At 41.4% G+C, this 18,388-nt stretch overlaps 1 protein-coding gene and 2 pseudogenes across 3 annotated transcripts; all 3 read right to left on the bottom strand.

Moving 5' to 3' along the window:
• Window positions 1-257: 257 nt before the first annotated feature.
• LOC311497778 (von Willebrand factor A domain-containing protein 5A-like) lies at window positions 258-4,042 on the bottom strand (the record flags this gene model as incomplete). Its single annotated transcript, XM_084558147.1, has 11 exons — window positions 258-1,239; window positions 1,461-1,564; window positions 1,657-1,815; window positions 1,945-2,059; window positions 2,142-2,221; window positions 2,835-2,979; window positions 3,076-3,164; window positions 3,248-3,420; window positions 3,542-3,656; window positions 3,739-3,899; window positions 4,000-4,042. 11 exons carry the CDS (start codon window positions 4,040-4,042, stop codon window positions 939-941), a joined length of 1,485 nt encoding a protein of 494 aa, XP_084414273.1. The 3' UTR covers window positions 258-938.
• A 161-nt stretch (window positions 4,043-4,203) lies between these two features.
• Window positions 4,204-5,047, bottom strand: LOC311497779 (von Willebrand factor A domain-containing protein 5A-like; annotated as a pseudogene). The gene is made up of 2 exons: window positions 5,005-5,047; window positions 4,204-4,876 (listed from the first exon to the last, which is right to left on the bottom strand). The product of its transcript is annotated as a von Willebrand factor A domain-containing protein 5A-like (transcript).
• A 3,471-nt stretch (window positions 5,048-8,518) lies between these two features.
• On the bottom strand, window positions 8,519-18,112 carry LOC311497780 (von Willebrand factor A domain-containing protein 5A-like; annotated as a pseudogene). The gene is made up of 16 exons (XR_014699978.1): window positions 18,109-18,112; window positions 17,222-17,445; window positions 16,901-17,123; window positions 16,302-16,468; window positions 16,106-16,220; window positions 15,812-15,984; window positions 15,640-15,728; window positions 15,398-15,542; window positions 15,112-15,191; window positions 14,915-15,029; window positions 14,627-14,785; window positions 14,430-14,534; window positions 13,914-14,235; window positions 13,170-13,205; window positions 9,393-9,562; window positions 8,519-9,225 (listed from the first exon to the last, which is right to left on the bottom strand). The product of XR_014699978.1 is annotated as a von Willebrand factor A domain-containing protein 5A-like (transcript).
• Between the last annotated feature and the right edge of the window lie 276 nt (window positions 18,113-18,388).

Raw genomic sequence — 18,388 nt, forward strand, 5'->3', positions numbered from 1 at the left:
GCACAATATTAGGTCATAATGTTATGGCTGATTAGTGTAACTGCTCTGTCTTCCTCAGTTGCTGCTGTAGACAACCTACTTTATGTTCAGGACTATTGTTTACACACCGTACATACACTAACAACTACATACAGTAGCCCATGATGTTTCCCCATTTATCCATATACTATATTAACAGAAATGCACTGGTGTCACTTACTTTGCTTGCACTTATATATCAGAGAATCCATGGAGTCTTAAAGAAAAGAAAACAGAAACAGTATTAGAATAATACATTTCAAGGGAATTTCTTAACAAAATAATCAATTAAACTAAACTACTGGCTTCCACAGTTATTGCAGATACCCATAAAACACATAAAACTATAATAGAAGAACTATCTCCACTTACTGCTTTAAGTAACAACCTGTCAATGACTGTAACAAGTTAACCAGACCAAAAACAACTCTTACTGTACCCACTGTATTTCACATTAAAGCTGCAAATAAGAATGTGTTGGTTTGTTCAGTCTTGATATTCATTTGCTGTATTCATAGAAAGCACAGTGTTGGTATCTTATTCAGCTTTTTACTTACTAAATGCTCTTGTCACAATACTACCGGAACTGAACCCTGTAATAATTAATAAAGGACAATACACTGTAAGTTAAAAAAGTGAGCTACAGACATTCATCTACTGTATTTATAGAAATAAAACATAGTGTTGTTAATCCATTCAACTTTCTACTAACCTGACAGTTCAAAACCAAGGACGACGTTTTCGTAACGAAATTGAAGATCTAGAAAAATAGCAACAAAACAAGTGTATTGGTTTGATCAGTGTTTACATGCTGAGGTGCACAACCAAAGGCCAAATGAGCTAAACAGACAAACATATGAAGAGCTATGCACACAACAATGCACAATGAGCACAGAATAAATGCTGGCCAAAAATAACACTCAGTAATCACATATGTGTGATTCAATGATACTTTCAAAGATTTGAGTTAGAATATCAGTTTTCATTTGCTCACACTCACCAGGTGTTGGAACGTCTCTGCGCACCAGAGGTCCTTGAATCGCTTCACCACTGCTTTTGTTGACAGCAATGAAGGCAGTGAAAGAACTGCTCACTCCTGAATGGACACTGAGCTCCACCACCTTCTCCTTCACTCCTCCATCTTTCTGTCCTCCATCCTCTCTCTCCTTCATCTCCAGAGAGCGAATCATAGTGAGAGCAGCCAACCTGTGGATTGTTAATCTGCAGACAAGAGAGAGAAAGAAACACTCAGACAGAGTTTGATGTTTGTCAGTTTATTGTCGTATCTGGTTCAGGGTCACAGAGAGCTGCAGTCAAACCCACCACACACTGACTAAGAACAGCCTGCTGCTGTTGTGTTTGATTTTCTCTAAATAATCAAACTCATTTTAAGGTCAGGATTAAAAGCAGAACAGTGCTGTCTGAATGAAAACCTGCTTTACCCAGTGTCTCCTGCAGGTTTGAGACTGAAGTGCAGCTGGTTGTGAGAGGGATGACCCGCCAGGCTGTACTTCACCGTCACACAGCCCTCTGCTGCCTCTGGACTCTGAGAAAGCATTACAGTGTTAGAAATCATGTTCATTACTGTCATCACATACCTGATGACTGAAACACAACATGACATGGAGCTGCTCCTACCTCTCCAGTGAGCTGGCCATAAACCAGTGACCTCTGACCCTGGAAAAGAGCTGTGATTGGTGGAGAGAGGACAGTGACAGACACTCCCTTTGGTAAATCCCATGTGACTGAGATGTCCACCACAACTGGCTGCAGAGCAAATCGCAGCGACTGCATCACCTGGAAAATTATGCAGAACTGTAAAAATCTATTCAAACATCTGAGAGAGACACTGAGTTTTTACTGACTGGAACCATGGTCTCTGTCCAGACACAGATTTACTGCTGCATCTTCATTGTGTTTACTCACTTTTGGTTGCATCCTGTCAGTTCCTGTGATGAACTGAGCGTGACCTCCTCCCTCCTTGGCCAAGCCATTGATAAGAGCAGAGCTGGCCCCTTCTCCAATCCCAAAAGAGAAACACCTACAATACAGCAGGTTGATTTAGATCCACTCAACACATGGAAGATAGTGTGGAAATACTGTGGGTGTTTTTGTGCTTTCACCTGTGGGAACCTGAATTCTTCTTAACCAGATCAATGACTTCTTTGGTGTTCATCACCTCTCCATCAGTAAAGACAAACAGCTAGGGAGGAGAGTTTACAATTAAGTTGAATAATGTCACACCCAGAAACATAGCATGTGCTGGGAACCTTGTTAGTTTATGCTGAGGATACAAAGGGTTTGTAAAGTGTAAAGAATGAGGTGTGGTAAGTATGTAGAAAGTATATGCAAACTGTTTAAAAAGACAGCAGACATGTGGGCCTTACAATAACAATGATGAACTTATGCTTTAGTTCACAGAGAAAAATGTATGTCTTAGGAATCATGTGTGGAGGTGTGGAGTAGTAGGTAGGGAAGTAGTTAACACCTTCTCTGTGAGGCACACAGGTTGCTCTCACTATTAATTTACATTAAATAAACCTTGACCTGATATTATAATGGCCTGATGATCCCCAGAAGGAGGGCTCCAGTGAAGTCACAACACACCAAGCATGTTATTTCCAAACATTATGGTCACGGGTTAACAGTTATAACAGAACAGGAGAAAAAAGGTCCATGGCACAACACAGCCAGACATTCATGAGAAGTGTGTGACAAACTCCAAAATATAGCATTTGTGAGAGGCATTTGTACAACCTCACACCTGGTTAGATTTGGTTTTAGGTAAAGGTTGCATTTAGGTTGTGGTCTCTTACCTGTCTCGGCTGACTGGGAATGCAGGGCTGCCTGTAAATATGTTGAAGTGGCTTCAGTATCTCTGTTCCTCCCAGATTAGCCTTCATCTCGTCAACTTTCTTCAGAGCCTCCTCCATGGTCATCTGGTTGTACTCCACACTCTCACTGCCATCACACAAATACAGGCACCAATGCCACATGCATTTGCTTAAAAGATAGAAAGGCCTTTATTTGGCTGACTGATATGAATGATTGACATACGGGAAGATGTGTTCATAGCTGGACCCAAAACTGTAAATGTTGAAATAGCAGCCCATTGGTAAGCTCTTCAACAGAAGTAGCAGAGTATCCTTCAGGAAGATAGAAAAGATAGTGAAGACCACTGCATGAGAGGAACACTATGAGAGATTTAGAGAAATAACATGATAAATACCCTGGCACTGCTAACGCGAGTCTGATGACCCTTGCTGCTCATCTGCTCATCCATACTCCCTGATCGATCTAATAAGAACACAAACTCTCCACATGAGGCGACTGAAGACATCACAGACTGGGGGAACTCAGGGTACAGGCTCACCATCACCACTGGATCACCCATCAGAGATCCTGAAACATGACAGGGACAGAAAAATGACCACACATTTTGTCATTTACACCAACTCAGCATCATCTGGAGGATAAGGAACATTATGTTTGTAAACTAATAACTTGACCAACTTGGACTCACCAGGCTTAGCAGAGGCCTGTCCTGCCTCCACCACAGCAGTGGGCTGATGGGCGTCTTTGTAATAAATCAACAGTTCAACATCTCTGTCAAACTTGTGTCCTCCTGCCAACTTGATCTACAGTTCAAGACACACAAATATAAATGAAGTTGTAATGAGGACCTACAACACACAGCAGACACATTGTCACTCTACCTACAGTGGCCTGGGTTTGATCAGTGTTGAGGTACTGGAGAGGATCCAAGGAACAGCTGGACTCTACTTTAGAGATTGGACGAGGAGAGGACAGTCGGGCAGAGAAAGACAGACTGTAGGGCACCAGAGAGACAGAGGTCACCTGGACACTGGCTCCTTCACTCCCTGTAAACAACGTGAGAGACAACTGGGAGTCACATGGTTTTTGTTTGGGCTGGGAGGTTATGTGAAGCTGGTGGCTTCAGATGGGATGCACATTACACACATAAGGTCTTTGGCACCAGCTTCTCTGTTGTTGCAGGAAACATTTGTATGTAAATGTTAATGTGCAGTTTTACATTGTTTCTATCTCCTTTTCATTTTTCCTCTCAGGATTTCTCTTCATCGTTAATTGATTTTAATGTTAATGGTCAATAGCAGTTTCTACACATGAAAATACATGAAGAATGATGTGTTTCTGTGAACAGCTCTATGACTTCAGCTGTGCTGTGAAAATCATCAATGAAAAGTCACTTTTGGGAAGCGAGAAAACAGAAAGGGATTGCTGCAATAAATTGTTTGTACAGGTGTGGACAATGGAACAGCTGCTTGTCCCACCTTGAGGTTGGTAGCGAGGGTTGAGCACAGTAGGCAGACAGAACCTCAGCCCGTCATCAGCCTGCACAGCCAGCTCAGTGACGTACTCCAGCCTGATGGAGGTGCTCTCTCCTGGAGGAAGACTGCCCACACTGAGAGAGAAGATATCTGGACTCTGCTCGCTCTCCTCCAACAGGAAGGCCTGCTGACCAGAGCTCAGTGCATCATCATAATCCTCACGAGCCTGTATGAGTACAGGAGACACATGTCAGGAACATTCACTGTGTTTACTGTTTCTTATTCAGCTCCTTTACACAGAGTAAATCTTTCTGTCCAGCTCACCTGCTGTTTCTCCTTCACCTCAGCTACAATCTGTGTCTGTCCAATCTTAGCACTGAAATGACAGACAGCAGCATCTCCAGGCAGAGGAAAGACAAAAACAGCCTCTAGTGGTTTGTCCTCCTTGTTCTCGTAGTTGAGAGTGGAGACCACTGTAGCCACATGATCCCTCACCTCCAGCTCCACCTCAATGCTCTTCAGAGGAACTGACACAGAAACACAGAGAACTTAGATACAGACGTTTAAACAATGATGGATTACACTGATTGTTACACTTTAGCCACAAATAAGGCTACCTGTTAACTGACTAATAAACACAACAGAGGTTTTAGAGTAAAGTAGTAAGACTTTGTACCTGGTTCCCTCTGGGAAGTTAGCAGACCACAGCGGTTCACCATTGTACCTGTACAGCAAGGACATGTGAGGACTTTCTGTTGTATCAATACATGTAAGTGACAGTTACTGTGACTTCCAACTCTTGCAAATCGTTATTAATGTATTGCTGTCAACTGTAAATAAACCATGAATGGGAAAAACTTCCTCTTTGCTGTTGTCCGTACACTCTGATGATTGTCCCCAGCTCGTTCCAGTAGATGTTAGACTTATCAGTCTGTATCAGATCTGTGTACTGTAGTGGTTCACCTCCTAACTAACAAATAGATCCTTTTCTGGCAAAACTGGGAACCTCCTCTACTCATCTGATCTCTTCACTGTGGTGTTCCTCAAGGCTTCATTCTCTTAATTTAACAAAAATCTTGCTATGAAAGAATACACATCTCTGTATTTCCTGTTAGAACCTGTTGATACCAGCAATGATGGGTCCCATGGACTGCCTCCAGGATGTGAAATAGTGATTGGCAATAAAATGTCTGCAGTTAAATGACAGATATAAACAAGATAAAATTGGTCTTAGTTAGTGTAACTTAATTGGGATATAGCTAATAACGTAGGGCCTATGGCTCCTAATCTTCATGCCTATGGCAGAAAGAAAATGGTATCAGATGCAGCTTAACAATTTGACAAACAAATGAACTCTGTTGTGAAAGGATGGAATTACCACATTAGAAACACTACAGACACACCACAACTCAAATCCTTGTTTCCGTGTGCAACATCGTCACTGTGCAATAAAAGTTAATGTTTAATTTGGAATAACTGTGCAATTACAACTCTGTTTGAGCTTGCAACTATAGTACAGTATTTATTTTTTAACTTATTCTTGAGTTGATACTTACTGCACTTACTCATAAGTTTAGTACTGTACTGTTTTCTTATTTGTTTTGAACTTTTGTATTGAAGAACACAGCAGAGAAGTCAGTAGTTTTTGCTCAGAAAAGGTTACAGAAGCATAAAAGTTACTCTAAGCTGCTTATTTTACAAGTTGTTATTCACATACACATATGATACTGCATCCGGTTTCATATTGTGCAATGATCATCTGGTCATCACCAGGATGGTTGAATCATCAGTTGATCGTCAGACGTGCCGCTCTTCACAGACTCTAGAAAGCTTACCTCTGAGGACAAGCGATAACAGGATAGTTCCAGGTGTCTCGGGTCAGTCTATAAAGCTCCAACAACTTGTCAGTGCAGCAGCACACAAAACACTAACATAAGCTCGGGTATGCTCGATTTCCTTAAAGAAGGAACAGAAGGTGGGCGGGACAGGAAATCGAATCACCTTACAACACTTAGAAGGGAAAAGGTTGTGCAGTTAATTCATTAACCATATGTTTGTATTTTTATAGCCTGTTGGCCTCTAAAGCTTTCTGCATGCTTGTGTGTTGTTGAGGGCAAATTGGAAGCTGTAGTGTGCCCTAAGGGCTGTCCACGGTGTCATCATTTTATCACGTTTAACTCAACTCAATTCAACTTTATTTATAAAGCACTTTAAAAACAACAACAGCTAAAACAAAGTGCTGTACATTGGTAAGACAAACTATTAAAAATAATAAGACATTCATTCATCTTCTATACCCGCTTCTTCCTGTGCAAACTCCACACAGAAAGGGCCAGTCGGCCCATGGATTTGAACCCGGGACCTTCTCCCTGTGAGGCATCAGTGCTAACCACCTCTCCACTGAGCCGCCTAAACAATAAAACAATAAAAATAAAAATAAAAACAATAAAACACTAAAAACACTAAAAACAATAAAAGCACTAAACAAAAGCAGAAAAAAAGTCATGCTGGGTTAAAGGCCAAGGAATAAAAATGTGTTTTAAGACAAGTTTTAAAAATGGACAGTGAGGTGAGACACCGAGCAGAAGTGTAAGGGTGGAGAAGCTCAGAGAGTTAAGGAGGAGCGAGACCATTTAAAGATTTAAAAGCAAATAAAACAATCTTAAAATGAACTCTAAAGTGCACAGGCAGCCAGTGGAGGGAGGCCAGAATGGGAGTTATGTGCTCCCTCTTACGTCCTCCAGTTAAGAGGCGAGCAGCAGCATTCTGGACCAACTGGAGACATGCGAGGGATGACTGGCTGACCCCTAAATAAAGTGTGTTACAGTAATCCAGCTGGGATGTGATGAGGGCATGGATTACCATCTGAAAGTACTGACGTGTAAGGAAGGGCTTAACTTTTGCCAACCACCTAAGGTGAAAACAGCTGCACTGCACCAATTTGCCAATCCAGTTTAAAATCACTGTCCATCTTGAAGTCCAAACTACTGGCTTCACATAGGCTGACAAGGGGCCCAAATCAACAGGGTAAGGTTCACAGATCCCACTAGGACCAAACACCATCACTTCTGTTTTATTTTCATTGAAATTTAAAAAGTTTAAGGTCATCCAGATTTTAATGTCTTCAAGACACAACAGGAGTGGTTTGAGCGAGAAAGCATCCTTCTTCTTTAGTGGCATATATATCTGACTATTGTCAGTATAACAATGAAAGGAAATGCCACGCTTTCTAAGGATGGACCCCAGAGGCAGTAGATACAGTGAAAAAAGCAGGGGCCCTAAATTTGAACCCTGTGGAACCCCATATGACAGCAGACCCGAGCAGGACTCACAAACACCAAGGCTTACACACCTAGTCCTGTCTGCCAGATAAGACCTGAGCCGATGTAGAGCACTATCACAAATGCCTACCAGGTGTTGTAACTGAGCCACTAAGATGTTGTGGTCCTCACTGTCAAAGGCTGCTGTCAGGTCCAGCAGGACAAGAATAGCAAAGTCTCCAGAGTCATTTGCCAGGAGGATGTCATTAAAATGTCATTAAGATGTCTCTTAATAAAGCTGACTCTGTGCTGTGCAATGTTTTAAAACCAGACCGGAAGACCTCCGTGCTCATTCAGAAAAGATTTTAACTGAGCAAGAACAACTTTCTCCATGGCTCTATACTTGGCCTGCTTCCGTTTTCTTTCAACTTGCATCCTCTTGGATTGATTCTCTGGAAACATGGCATTGCATGCCATTTTTACGCTGACGACAGTCAAATTTATGTACCACTTAAACAAACAGATGATTACTCTGCAAACCGACTGCTAGAGTGCTTTGCAGAAACCAAGGGATGGCTGGCCATAAGGTTTTTACACTTAAAACGAGAAGTCATGCTGCACCCCATAATGTAATCATTTCCTGATAATGTAATAATGCCTGAAAATGTAGAACTCTGGCCTGAAAATGAACATATATATTACATTATCTGTCAAGTATTACATAATCAGTTTTGGGAAAAAAATAAAATCCTGAAAATGTAATAAATTCCCAATAATGTAATAAGGTATTACATTATCGGTAAAAATGTTATTACAATATCAGTCAGGATATTTTATTACATTATTGGTTGAGTTATTACATTATAGGGTTTTATTACATTTTCAATCGAGTTAAGTGCAAATTTTTTTACATTTTCAGGCGTTATTACATTATCAGGAAATGATTACATTATAGGGTGCTACAAGGCCTCCAAGGGCCTTTAAGTCAACATCTGACTCAGGCAACAACTAACCTTTTGATGCACAGGTTAAATCAGTGGTTAAGTCCAGTTTTTTTCAACTGAGACAACTGGCCAAAGTGAAACCATTTCTTTCTCTGCATCACTTGTTTCAATTTATTGCTGTGTACATGCGGTGTTTCAACAGAAACTTCCATTGTCTTGTAACATTCCTCATCTTTTAGACAGATTTCTGACAAACTGTTTCAACACCAGATTCATAGGCTGTCATCTTGTATAGACGACAGTGCAAATAATGCAGCACACAGGTACATGGTGCAAAGTACTGTTGATGCGCTAGGAGGCAAGTATACTTCTGTGTACCAATTCTGGAGAAGTTGTTTAAGTGAAATCCTCAAATCCCCAAGGCATTTCTTTACACGTTGCAGCCCAGTAGTACATTACCAGCTTCCACACACTCTGTCACATGGCGCTAGAGAAACAACACAAAACAATTCATCAGATTAGCATACATCCTGATTGACTGGATGAACAATTATGGTTATACTTATTACCATTCTGAGCACTGAGCCAAGATGCAGCCTTCATAGCCAGAATCTCCCACTCTTCTTTGGCATCCATCTTGAAACCATGAAGCCAGATCAGAGCCAGGATGGTGGCCCACACTTCCTCATTGACCTAATTCACCACATCAGCAGTAACAATATTATATACTAAATTAAGTAAGACGGCATGCTCACACACTTTTATGTCTTAATCAGAGCCATCCTCACAAACTATGTCATTAAATGTAGTTTAAAATAACCTCCATTATCTATTTGACTCAGTCTTTGACAACAACCCACCGGTGCAGGTTTTGACTTTTCCACCTCCTCTCTGGTCTTCCCCAGTGCAGCAGTCAGAGCTGGATCAAGCAGCCAGGAGCCAGAGGCCTTCTGGAGAGAGATCAGCTGCAGTAGAGGGTCTTTCTGAGGCTGCCGGGGGAACATCATTTCACATTCCCCTGAACCGGCCGCTAAGTCAGAGGAAAAGAAAATTTAAGGAAAGATAAAAATATCCCTTTATTATTTTCAATAATCTCATGCTAATGATTTGCATCCATGTAAGATGCAACGTTGACATGTGGAACCACTAACCCTCTGGTTCATGGACAACCCTCTACCTACTAAGCTAACCATGTGTCTGCTACTCAAACTGGGAAGCACTGATGTGGACTGTAATCTGAGGTGCTGTTAACTGATGATCTCTGAACTCATCCTCTGCAGCAGAGGGAACTCTTGGTCTGCCATTTCTTGACGGTCCTCATGAGAACCTCTTACATCTCAGCATTTGACCTTCATGTTCTAAGTATCGATGGACTGTTGTTTCTCTTTACTTAGCAACACTTGAACTGTACACCAACACTACCTCAAAGTGTGCAAAGCTGTCATCAGGTAAACTGTGGCTACTTTGAGGAGAATGAGATATGAAACATGTTTTGGGTTGTTTCCACTTTTTTCACTACATAATCCCATTTATGTCTTGTCATAGTTTTGTGGTTTGAAGTATTTAGCTCTGTAGAAAACAGTCAAGAAAAACCCTGGAAGAGAACGTGTGTTCTTTATTGCAGTGGATCACAAGTTACTAAGAGCGGAGCTAAAATGTACAGGTTGTTGTCAGTGTTTACACTAATGTACTGAATTAATAAAATTAACACTGTGTTGGTGTAGCATTCAGCTTTTTACTTACGTGAAGGCGTTGACTTTGAAACCTTGAAAACTGAAATGAAGAGAAAATGTTTTCTACTGTCATGGGAACGTAACACATTATCACTGCTGAAGTTAATACATACATATACACCAATCAGCCACAACATTATGACCACTGACAGGAGAAGTAAATAATTGAGGTAAATAACAGGTAAATAACACTGACCATCTTGTGAAAATCCAATGTTCTACTGGGAAAGTTTTGGACCTAGCTTTCAAGTGGATGTTACTTGGATATGTAGCACCCACCTAGATCAGACCAGACACCCCCACCCCATAGCAATGACACTCCTGGATGGCAGCAGCCATCCCCAGCAGGATGTAGCCTGACACAGACACACACACAAAAACAGTTTAGGAACAACTCAAAAAACATGAAGAACAGCACAAGGTGTTGACCTGGCCTCCAAATTCACTCGATCCCAAACTGATCAAGTATCTGTGGGATGATCCACAGAGGCCCCTCCCCTCAACCCATAGGACCCAAAGGCCCCCACTAACAACATTCTGTTATCAGACACCATAGGACACACTCAGAAGGACCATGTCCATTCTCTGATGTGTCACAAGTTGTGGAAGCACAAAGGTGATCTGCACAATATTAGGAAGGTGGTCATAATGTTATGCCAGATTGGTGTAACTGCCAGGGCTGTAGTCAAGACCACCTTTGTCGAGTCCAAGACAAGTCCAAGACCAGGACTAGTCGAGACCAAGTCAAGACCGAGTCCAAAGAGGTTCGAGTCCGAGTCAAGACCGAGTCCAGGACAGAAAAAACAAGTCGTATGCATGATGACAGTATCAAGACTATCATTTTTGGTTATTATTAGTTGATCTAAAAGCAAAAACAGTGTCACAACTCCCAGGATTTTTAAGTATAACCAGTCCCCTTGATATCATCTAATCCAGGGGTCCCCAAACTTTTTTCGGTGAGGGCCACATCAGCTTTCCTTTCTGTGATGGGGGGCCGGGGTTAGTCTATGACAGGAAATGATGTGGGCCAAAGTGACAACCCGTATTATTGTGGAGATTATAATGATCATTTGTTGCAGCTGCCCTTCGCTTGGCCTTGGCACCACTTGTTGGTTTGCAAAAAATGTCATAGAAAGTCTTCACATGTTTATTTGAAGTACCACAGATACTCCTTTTATTTTATAGAAAATAAAAAACAAAAGTTGATGCCAGGTAACAATGAGGTGATGTGATTTTGTAACATGTACAGGTTAATTAACAATCGGTAGGTATTTACAGGTAGTTAATATTAATACAGAATAATAATAAAAATCAGGTGAAGTATTCTTATCTAGGTGAGCTGACTTAAGGCCACAGTGAAATAATATTAATACAGAATAATGGTAAGAATCAGGTAGTCTTATCTTGTTGAGCAGATTTTGTATTCTTAGATAATGGTGACTCAACAATAGTCAAATATTTAATTTAACAGGTATGTTTACTAAGGCTACAGTGGAATAACAGGCAACAGCCTTTGCAGATTTGACAAACTGCCTTTTCCTTGCACTGGACAAAAAAATAATCATCTGTCCACTGCTGTTTTAAAACTCTGCACTCTGAATCTATTTTCCGTTTCCCCAGCAGTTTCGACATTTTGACGTCTAGCTTTCTCCCATTCTACTCGCCCGCGCAGCGTAGCGCACGCACTTGACGCTTGATTACGAGCGTGACGACGTCGGAATATACCATTGTGAAGGGGTGTGAAAATTAGCTAATACTGTAAATAGTTACCTTAATCATTGAATTCGGATATTTTATAGTTTTAAAAAATAGGTCATGTCTAAAGGGATTGTTTGGGATCGTTAAGCGGGCCACTCCAGTTCTTTAGGCGGGCCGGATGTGTTTGGGGACCCCAGAACATGATAAAGACACCTGGACTCGGTCGAGACCAAAAGCCATATTTGGCAAGACCAGTGGCCGAGACCGAGACAAGTCAGATGTACGATAATTATCGTATTTGTACGATAATTTTGACCTCTGTACGATGTACGATCAATAATGAAAAAAATCCCATAATGTACGATAATTTCAGAATTTTCAGTCGTTCGTCCAAACATACATCCTACCGCCTCTCTCTCTGACCCCGAATCATTTCACAGGCTGCCTGCAGGCAAGCACGTACAGTAGACCTGCCCTACACACACACACACACACACACACACACACACACACACACACACACACACACACACACAGGCACCACACGGTGTCGCTCGCACGTCAAAACACTACAGTTTTGCCGAAGAAGAAAGTTCAGTCGCCTGTTTACCTTATTAGACATTGTCTGGTTTAGATCAGTAAAAAAAAAAAAAAACAAGCAGTAGACCTAAAGTGCTGAAGAATGAGTTCAGAAAGGGAAGGTGAGGACAGTGGTGAGCGTTAGTCTGCATATTTTTTGCACTTTGGCAAAGAAAAGTTACTTCCTCCAGTTAGTGTGAGCGTATTGCAGCTTGTTTAAATTAGCTGTAAAAATTTGGAAAATAAAATTGTTTGAAAATAGCTATATTGTATGCGTTTGGTTCGTGTACGATAATTTTTCTCAAAAATCGATAATTTTGAGGTTTTGGTACGATACTTTGACATTTCGAATCTGGCAACACTGGTCCGAGTCCAAATACCAGCGAGTCCGAGACAAGTCCGAGACCATAGAAAACCGGTCTCGAGTCCGGACTCAAGTCCAAGACCGGACTCGAATACTACGGCCCTAGTAACTGCTCTGTCTTCCTCAGTTGCTGCTGTAGACAACCTACTTTATGTTCAGGACTATTGTTTACACACCGTACATACACTAACAACTACGTAGCCCATGATGTTTCCCCATTTATCCATTTACTATATTAACAGAAATGCACTGGTGTCACTTACTTTGCTTGCACTTATATATCAGAGAATCCATGGAGTCTTAAAGAAAAGAAAACAGAAAGAGTATTAGACTAACACATTTCAAGGGAATTTCTTAACAAAATTATTAATTAAACTAAACTTCTGGCTTCCACAGTTATTGCAGATATCCATAAAACACATAAAACGATAATAGAAGAACTATCTCCACTTACTGCTTTAAGTAACAACCTGTCAATGACTGTAACAAGTTAACCAGACCAAAAACAACTCTTACTGTACCCACTGTATTTCACATTAAAGCTGCAAATAAGAATGTGTTGGTTTGTTCAGTCTTGACATTCATTTGCTGTATTCATAGAAAGCACAGTGTTGGTATCTTATTCAGCTTTTTACTTACTAAATGCTCTTGTCACAATACTACCGGAACTGAGCCCTGTAATAATAAACAAAGGACAATACACTGTAAGATAAAAAAGTGAGCTCCAGACATTCATCTACTGTATTTATTGAAATAAAACATAGTGTTGTTAATCCATTCAACTTTCTTCTTATCTGACAGTTCAAAACCAAGGACGACGTCTTCGTGAGGAAATTGAAGATCTAGAAAAATCGAAACAAAACAAGTGTATTGGTTTGATCAGTGTTTACATGCTGAGGTGCACAACCAAAGGCCAAATGAGCTAAACAGACAAACATATGAAGAGCTATGCACACAACAATGCACAATGAGCACAGAATAAATGCTGGCCAAAAATAACACTCAGTAATCACATATGTGTGATTCAATGATACTTTCAAAGATTTGAGTTAGAATATCAGTTTTCATTTGCTCACACTCACTTCGTGTTGGAACGTCTCTGCGCACTAGAGGTCCTTGAATCGCTTCACCACTGCTTTTGTTGACAGCAATGAAGGCAGTGAAAGAACTGCTCACTCCTGAATGGACACTGAGCTCCACCACCTTCTCCTTCACTCCTCCATCTTTCTGTCCTCCATCCTCTCTCTCCTTCATCTCCAGAGAGCGAATCATAGTGAGAGCAGCCAACTTGTGGATTGTTAATCTGCAGACAAGAGAGAGAAGAAAACACTCAGACAGAGTTTGATGTTTGTCAGTTTATCGTCGTATCTGGTTCAGGGTCACAGAGAGCTGGAGTCAAACCCACCACACACTGACTAAGAACAGCCTGATGCTGCTGTGTTTGATTTTCTCTAAATAATCAAACTCATTTTAAGGTCAGGATTAAAAGCAGAACAGCGCTGTCTGGATGAAAACCTGCTTTACCCAGTGTCTCCTGCAGGTTTGAGACTGAAGTGCAGCTGGTTGTGAGAGGGATGACCCGCCAGGCTGTACTTCACCGTCACACAGCCCTCTGCTGCCTCTGGACTCTGAGAAAGCATTACAGTGTTAGAAATCATGTTCATTACTGTCATCAAATACCTGATGACAGAAACATAACATGACATGGAGCTGCTCCTACCTCTCCAGTGAGCTGGCCATAAACCAGTGACCTCTGACCCTGGAAAAGAGCTGTGATTGGTGGAGAGAGGACCGTGACAGACACTCCCTTTGGTAAATCCCATGTGACTGAGATGTCCACCACAGTTGGCTGCAGAGCAAATCACAGTGACTGCATCACCTGAAAAATAATGCAGAACTGTAAAAATCTATTCAAACATCTGGGAGAGACACTGAGTTTTTACTGACTGGAACCATGGTCTCTGTCCAGACACAGATTTACTGCTGCATCTTCATTGTGTTTACTCACTTTTGGTTGCATCCTGTCAGTTCCTGTGATGAACTGAGCGTGACCTCCTCCCTCCTTGGCCAAGCCATTGATAAGAGCAGAGCTGGCCCCTTCTCCAATCCCAAAAGAGAAACACCTACAATACAGCAGGTTGATTTAGATCCACTCAACACATGGAAGACAGTGTGGAAATACTGTGGGTGTTTTTGTGGTTTCACCTGTGGGAACCTGAATTCTTCTTAACCAGATCAATGACTTCTTTGGTGTTCATCACCTCTCCATCAGTAAAGACAAACAGCTAGGGAGGAACAAACATTATGGTCACGGCTTAACAGTTATAACAGAACAGGACAAAAAACGACCATGGCACAACACAGCCAGACATTCATGAGAAGTGTGTGACAAACTCCAAAAGATAGCATTTGTGAGAGGCATTTGTACAACCTCACACCTGTTTAGACTCCGTTTTAGGATAAAGGTTGCATTTAGGTTGTGGTCTCTTACCTGTCTCGGCTGACTGGGAATGCAGGGCTGCATGTAAATATGTTGAAGTGGCTTCAGTATCTCTGTTCCTCCCAGATCAGCCTCCATCTCCTCAACTTTCTTCAGAGCCTCCTCCATGGTCTTCTGGTTGTACTCCACACTCTTACTGTCATCACACAAATACAGGCACCAATGCACACATACATCTACTTAAAAGACAGAAAGGCCTTTATTTGGCCGACTGAAATGAGGGAATAACTTACGGGAAGATGTGTTGATAGCTGGACCCAAAACTGTAAATGTTGAAATAGCAGCCCATTGGTAAGCTCTTCAACAGAAGTAGCAGAGTATCCTTCAGGAAGAAAGAAAAGATAGTGAAGACCACTGCATGAGAGGAACACTATGAGAGATTTAGAGAAATAACATGATAAATACCCTGGCACTGCTAATGCGAGTCTGATGACCCTTGCTTCTCATCTGCTCATCCATACTCCCTGATCGATCTAATAAGAACACAAACTCTCCACATGAGGCGACTGAAGACATCACAGACTGGGGGAACTCAGGGTACAGGCTCACCATCACCACTGGATCACCCATCAGAGATCCTGAAACATGACAGGGACAGAAAAATGACCACACATTTTGTCATTTACACCAACTCAGCATCATCTGGAGGATAAGGAACATTATGTTTGTAAACTAATAACTTGACCAACTTGAACTCACCAGGCTTAGCAGAGGCCTGTCCTGCCTCCACCACAGCAGTGGGCTGATGGGCGTATTTGTAATAAATCAACAGTTCAACATCTCTGTCAAACTTGTGTCCTGCTGCCAACTTGATCTACAGTTCAAGACACACAAATATAAATGAAGTTGTAAAAGGAACTACAACACACAGCAGACACATTGTCACTCTACCTACAGTGGCCTGGGTTTGATCAGTGTTGAGGTACTGGAGAGGATCCAAGGAACAGCTGGACTCTACTTTAGAGACTGGACGAGGAGAGGACAGTCGGGCAGAAAAAGACAGACTGTAGGGCACCAGAGAGGCTGGGACAGAGGTCACCTGGACACTGGCTCCTTCACTCCCTGTAAACAACGTGAGAGACAACTGGGAGTCACATGGTTTTTGTTTGGGCTGAGAGGTTATGTGAAGCTGGTGGCTTCAGATGGGATGCACATTACACACATAAGGTCTTTGGCACCAGCTTCTCTGTTGTTGCAGGAAACATTTGTATGTAAATGTTAATGTGCAGTTTTACGTCGTTTCTATCTCCTTTTCATTTTTCCTCTCAGGATTTCTCTTCATCATTAATTGATTTTAATGTTAATGGTCAATAGCAGTTTCTACACAAGAAAATACATGAAGAATGATGTGTTTCTGTGAACAGCTCTATGACTTCAGCCACGCTGTGAAAATCATCAATGAAAAGTCACTTTTGGGAAGCGAGAAAACAGAAAAGGATTGCTGCAATAAATTGTTTGTACAGGTGTGGACAATGGAACAGCTGCTTGTCCTACCTTGAGGTTGGTAGCGAGGGTTGAGCACAGCAGGCAGACAGAACCTCAGCCCATCATCAGCCTGCACAGCCAGCTCAGTGACGTACTCCAACCTGATGGAGGCGCTCTCTCCTGGAGGAAGACTGTCCACACTGAGAGAGAAGATATCTGGACTCTGATCGCTCTCCTCCAACAGGAAGGCCTGCTGACCAGAGCTCAGTGCATCATCATAATCCTCACGAGCCTGTATGAGTACAGGAGACACATGTCAGGAACATTCACTGTGTTTACTGTTTCTTATTCAGCTCCTTTACACAGAGTAAATCTTTCTGTCCAGCTCACCTTCTGTTTCTCCTTCACCTCAGCTACAATCTGTGTCTGTCCAATCTTAGCACTGAAATGACAGACAGCAGCATTTCCAGGCAGAGGAAAGACAAAAACAGCCTCTAGTGGTTTGTCCTCCTTGTTCTCGTAGTTGAGAGTGGAGACCACTGTAGCCACATGATCCCTCACCTCCAGCTCCACCTCAATGCTCTTCAGAGGAACTGACACAGAAACACAGAGAACTTAGATACAGACATTTAAACAACGATGGATTACACTGATTGTTACACTTTAGCCACAAATAAGGCTACCTGTTAACTGACTAATAAACACAACAGAGGTTTTAGAGTAAAGTAGTAAGACTTTGTACCTGATTCCTACTGGGAAGTTAGCAGACCACAGCAGTTCATCATTGTACCTGTACAGCAAGGACATGTGAGGACTTTCTGTTGTATCAATACATGTAAGGGACAGTTACTGTGACTTCCAACTTGCAAATCATTAGTAATGTATTGCTGTCAATTGTAAATAAACCATGAATGGGTTATTAAATGACAGATGTAAAAGATCAATTTGATCTTAGTTATTTAGTGTAACTTAATTGGGGTATAGCTAATGAATGAGGGCCTCTGGTTCCTAATCTTCATGCTTATGATAGAAAGAAAATGGTATCAGATGCAGCTTTACAATTTGATAAATAAATGAACTCTGATGTGAAAGGATGCAATTACCACATTAAAAATAAAAACACTATAGACGCACCACAACTCAAATCACTGTTTCTGTGTGCATATTTTCACTGTGCAATAAAAGTTAATTACAATTACATCACTGTTGGAGCTTGCAAGTATATTACACTATTTATTTTTTAACTTATTCTGGAGTTGATACTTACTGGTACTTACTCATACTTTTAGTACTGTACTTTTTTCATTTCTTACTTGTTTGTTTTTTACTGATCCAGAGTGTTACTCTTTATTCCTTTCTTATTTTGAATACTTAAGCCCTGTTATTGAAGAACACAGCGGAGAAGTCAGTAGTTTTTGCTTAGAAAAGGTTCCAGAAGCATGAAAGTGACCCTAAGCTGCTTATTCTACAAGATGTTATTCACATACACAGAGTATGATACTGCATCCGGTTTTAATTTTGTGCAATGATCATCTGATCACCAGCAGGGTGAGCCAA

Source organism: Chelon labrosus, assembly GCF_963514085.1.
Source record: "Chelon labrosus genome assembly, chromosome: 13".
NCBI lineage: Eukaryota > Metazoa > Chordata > Actinopteri > Mugiliformes > Mugilidae > Chelon > Chelon labrosus.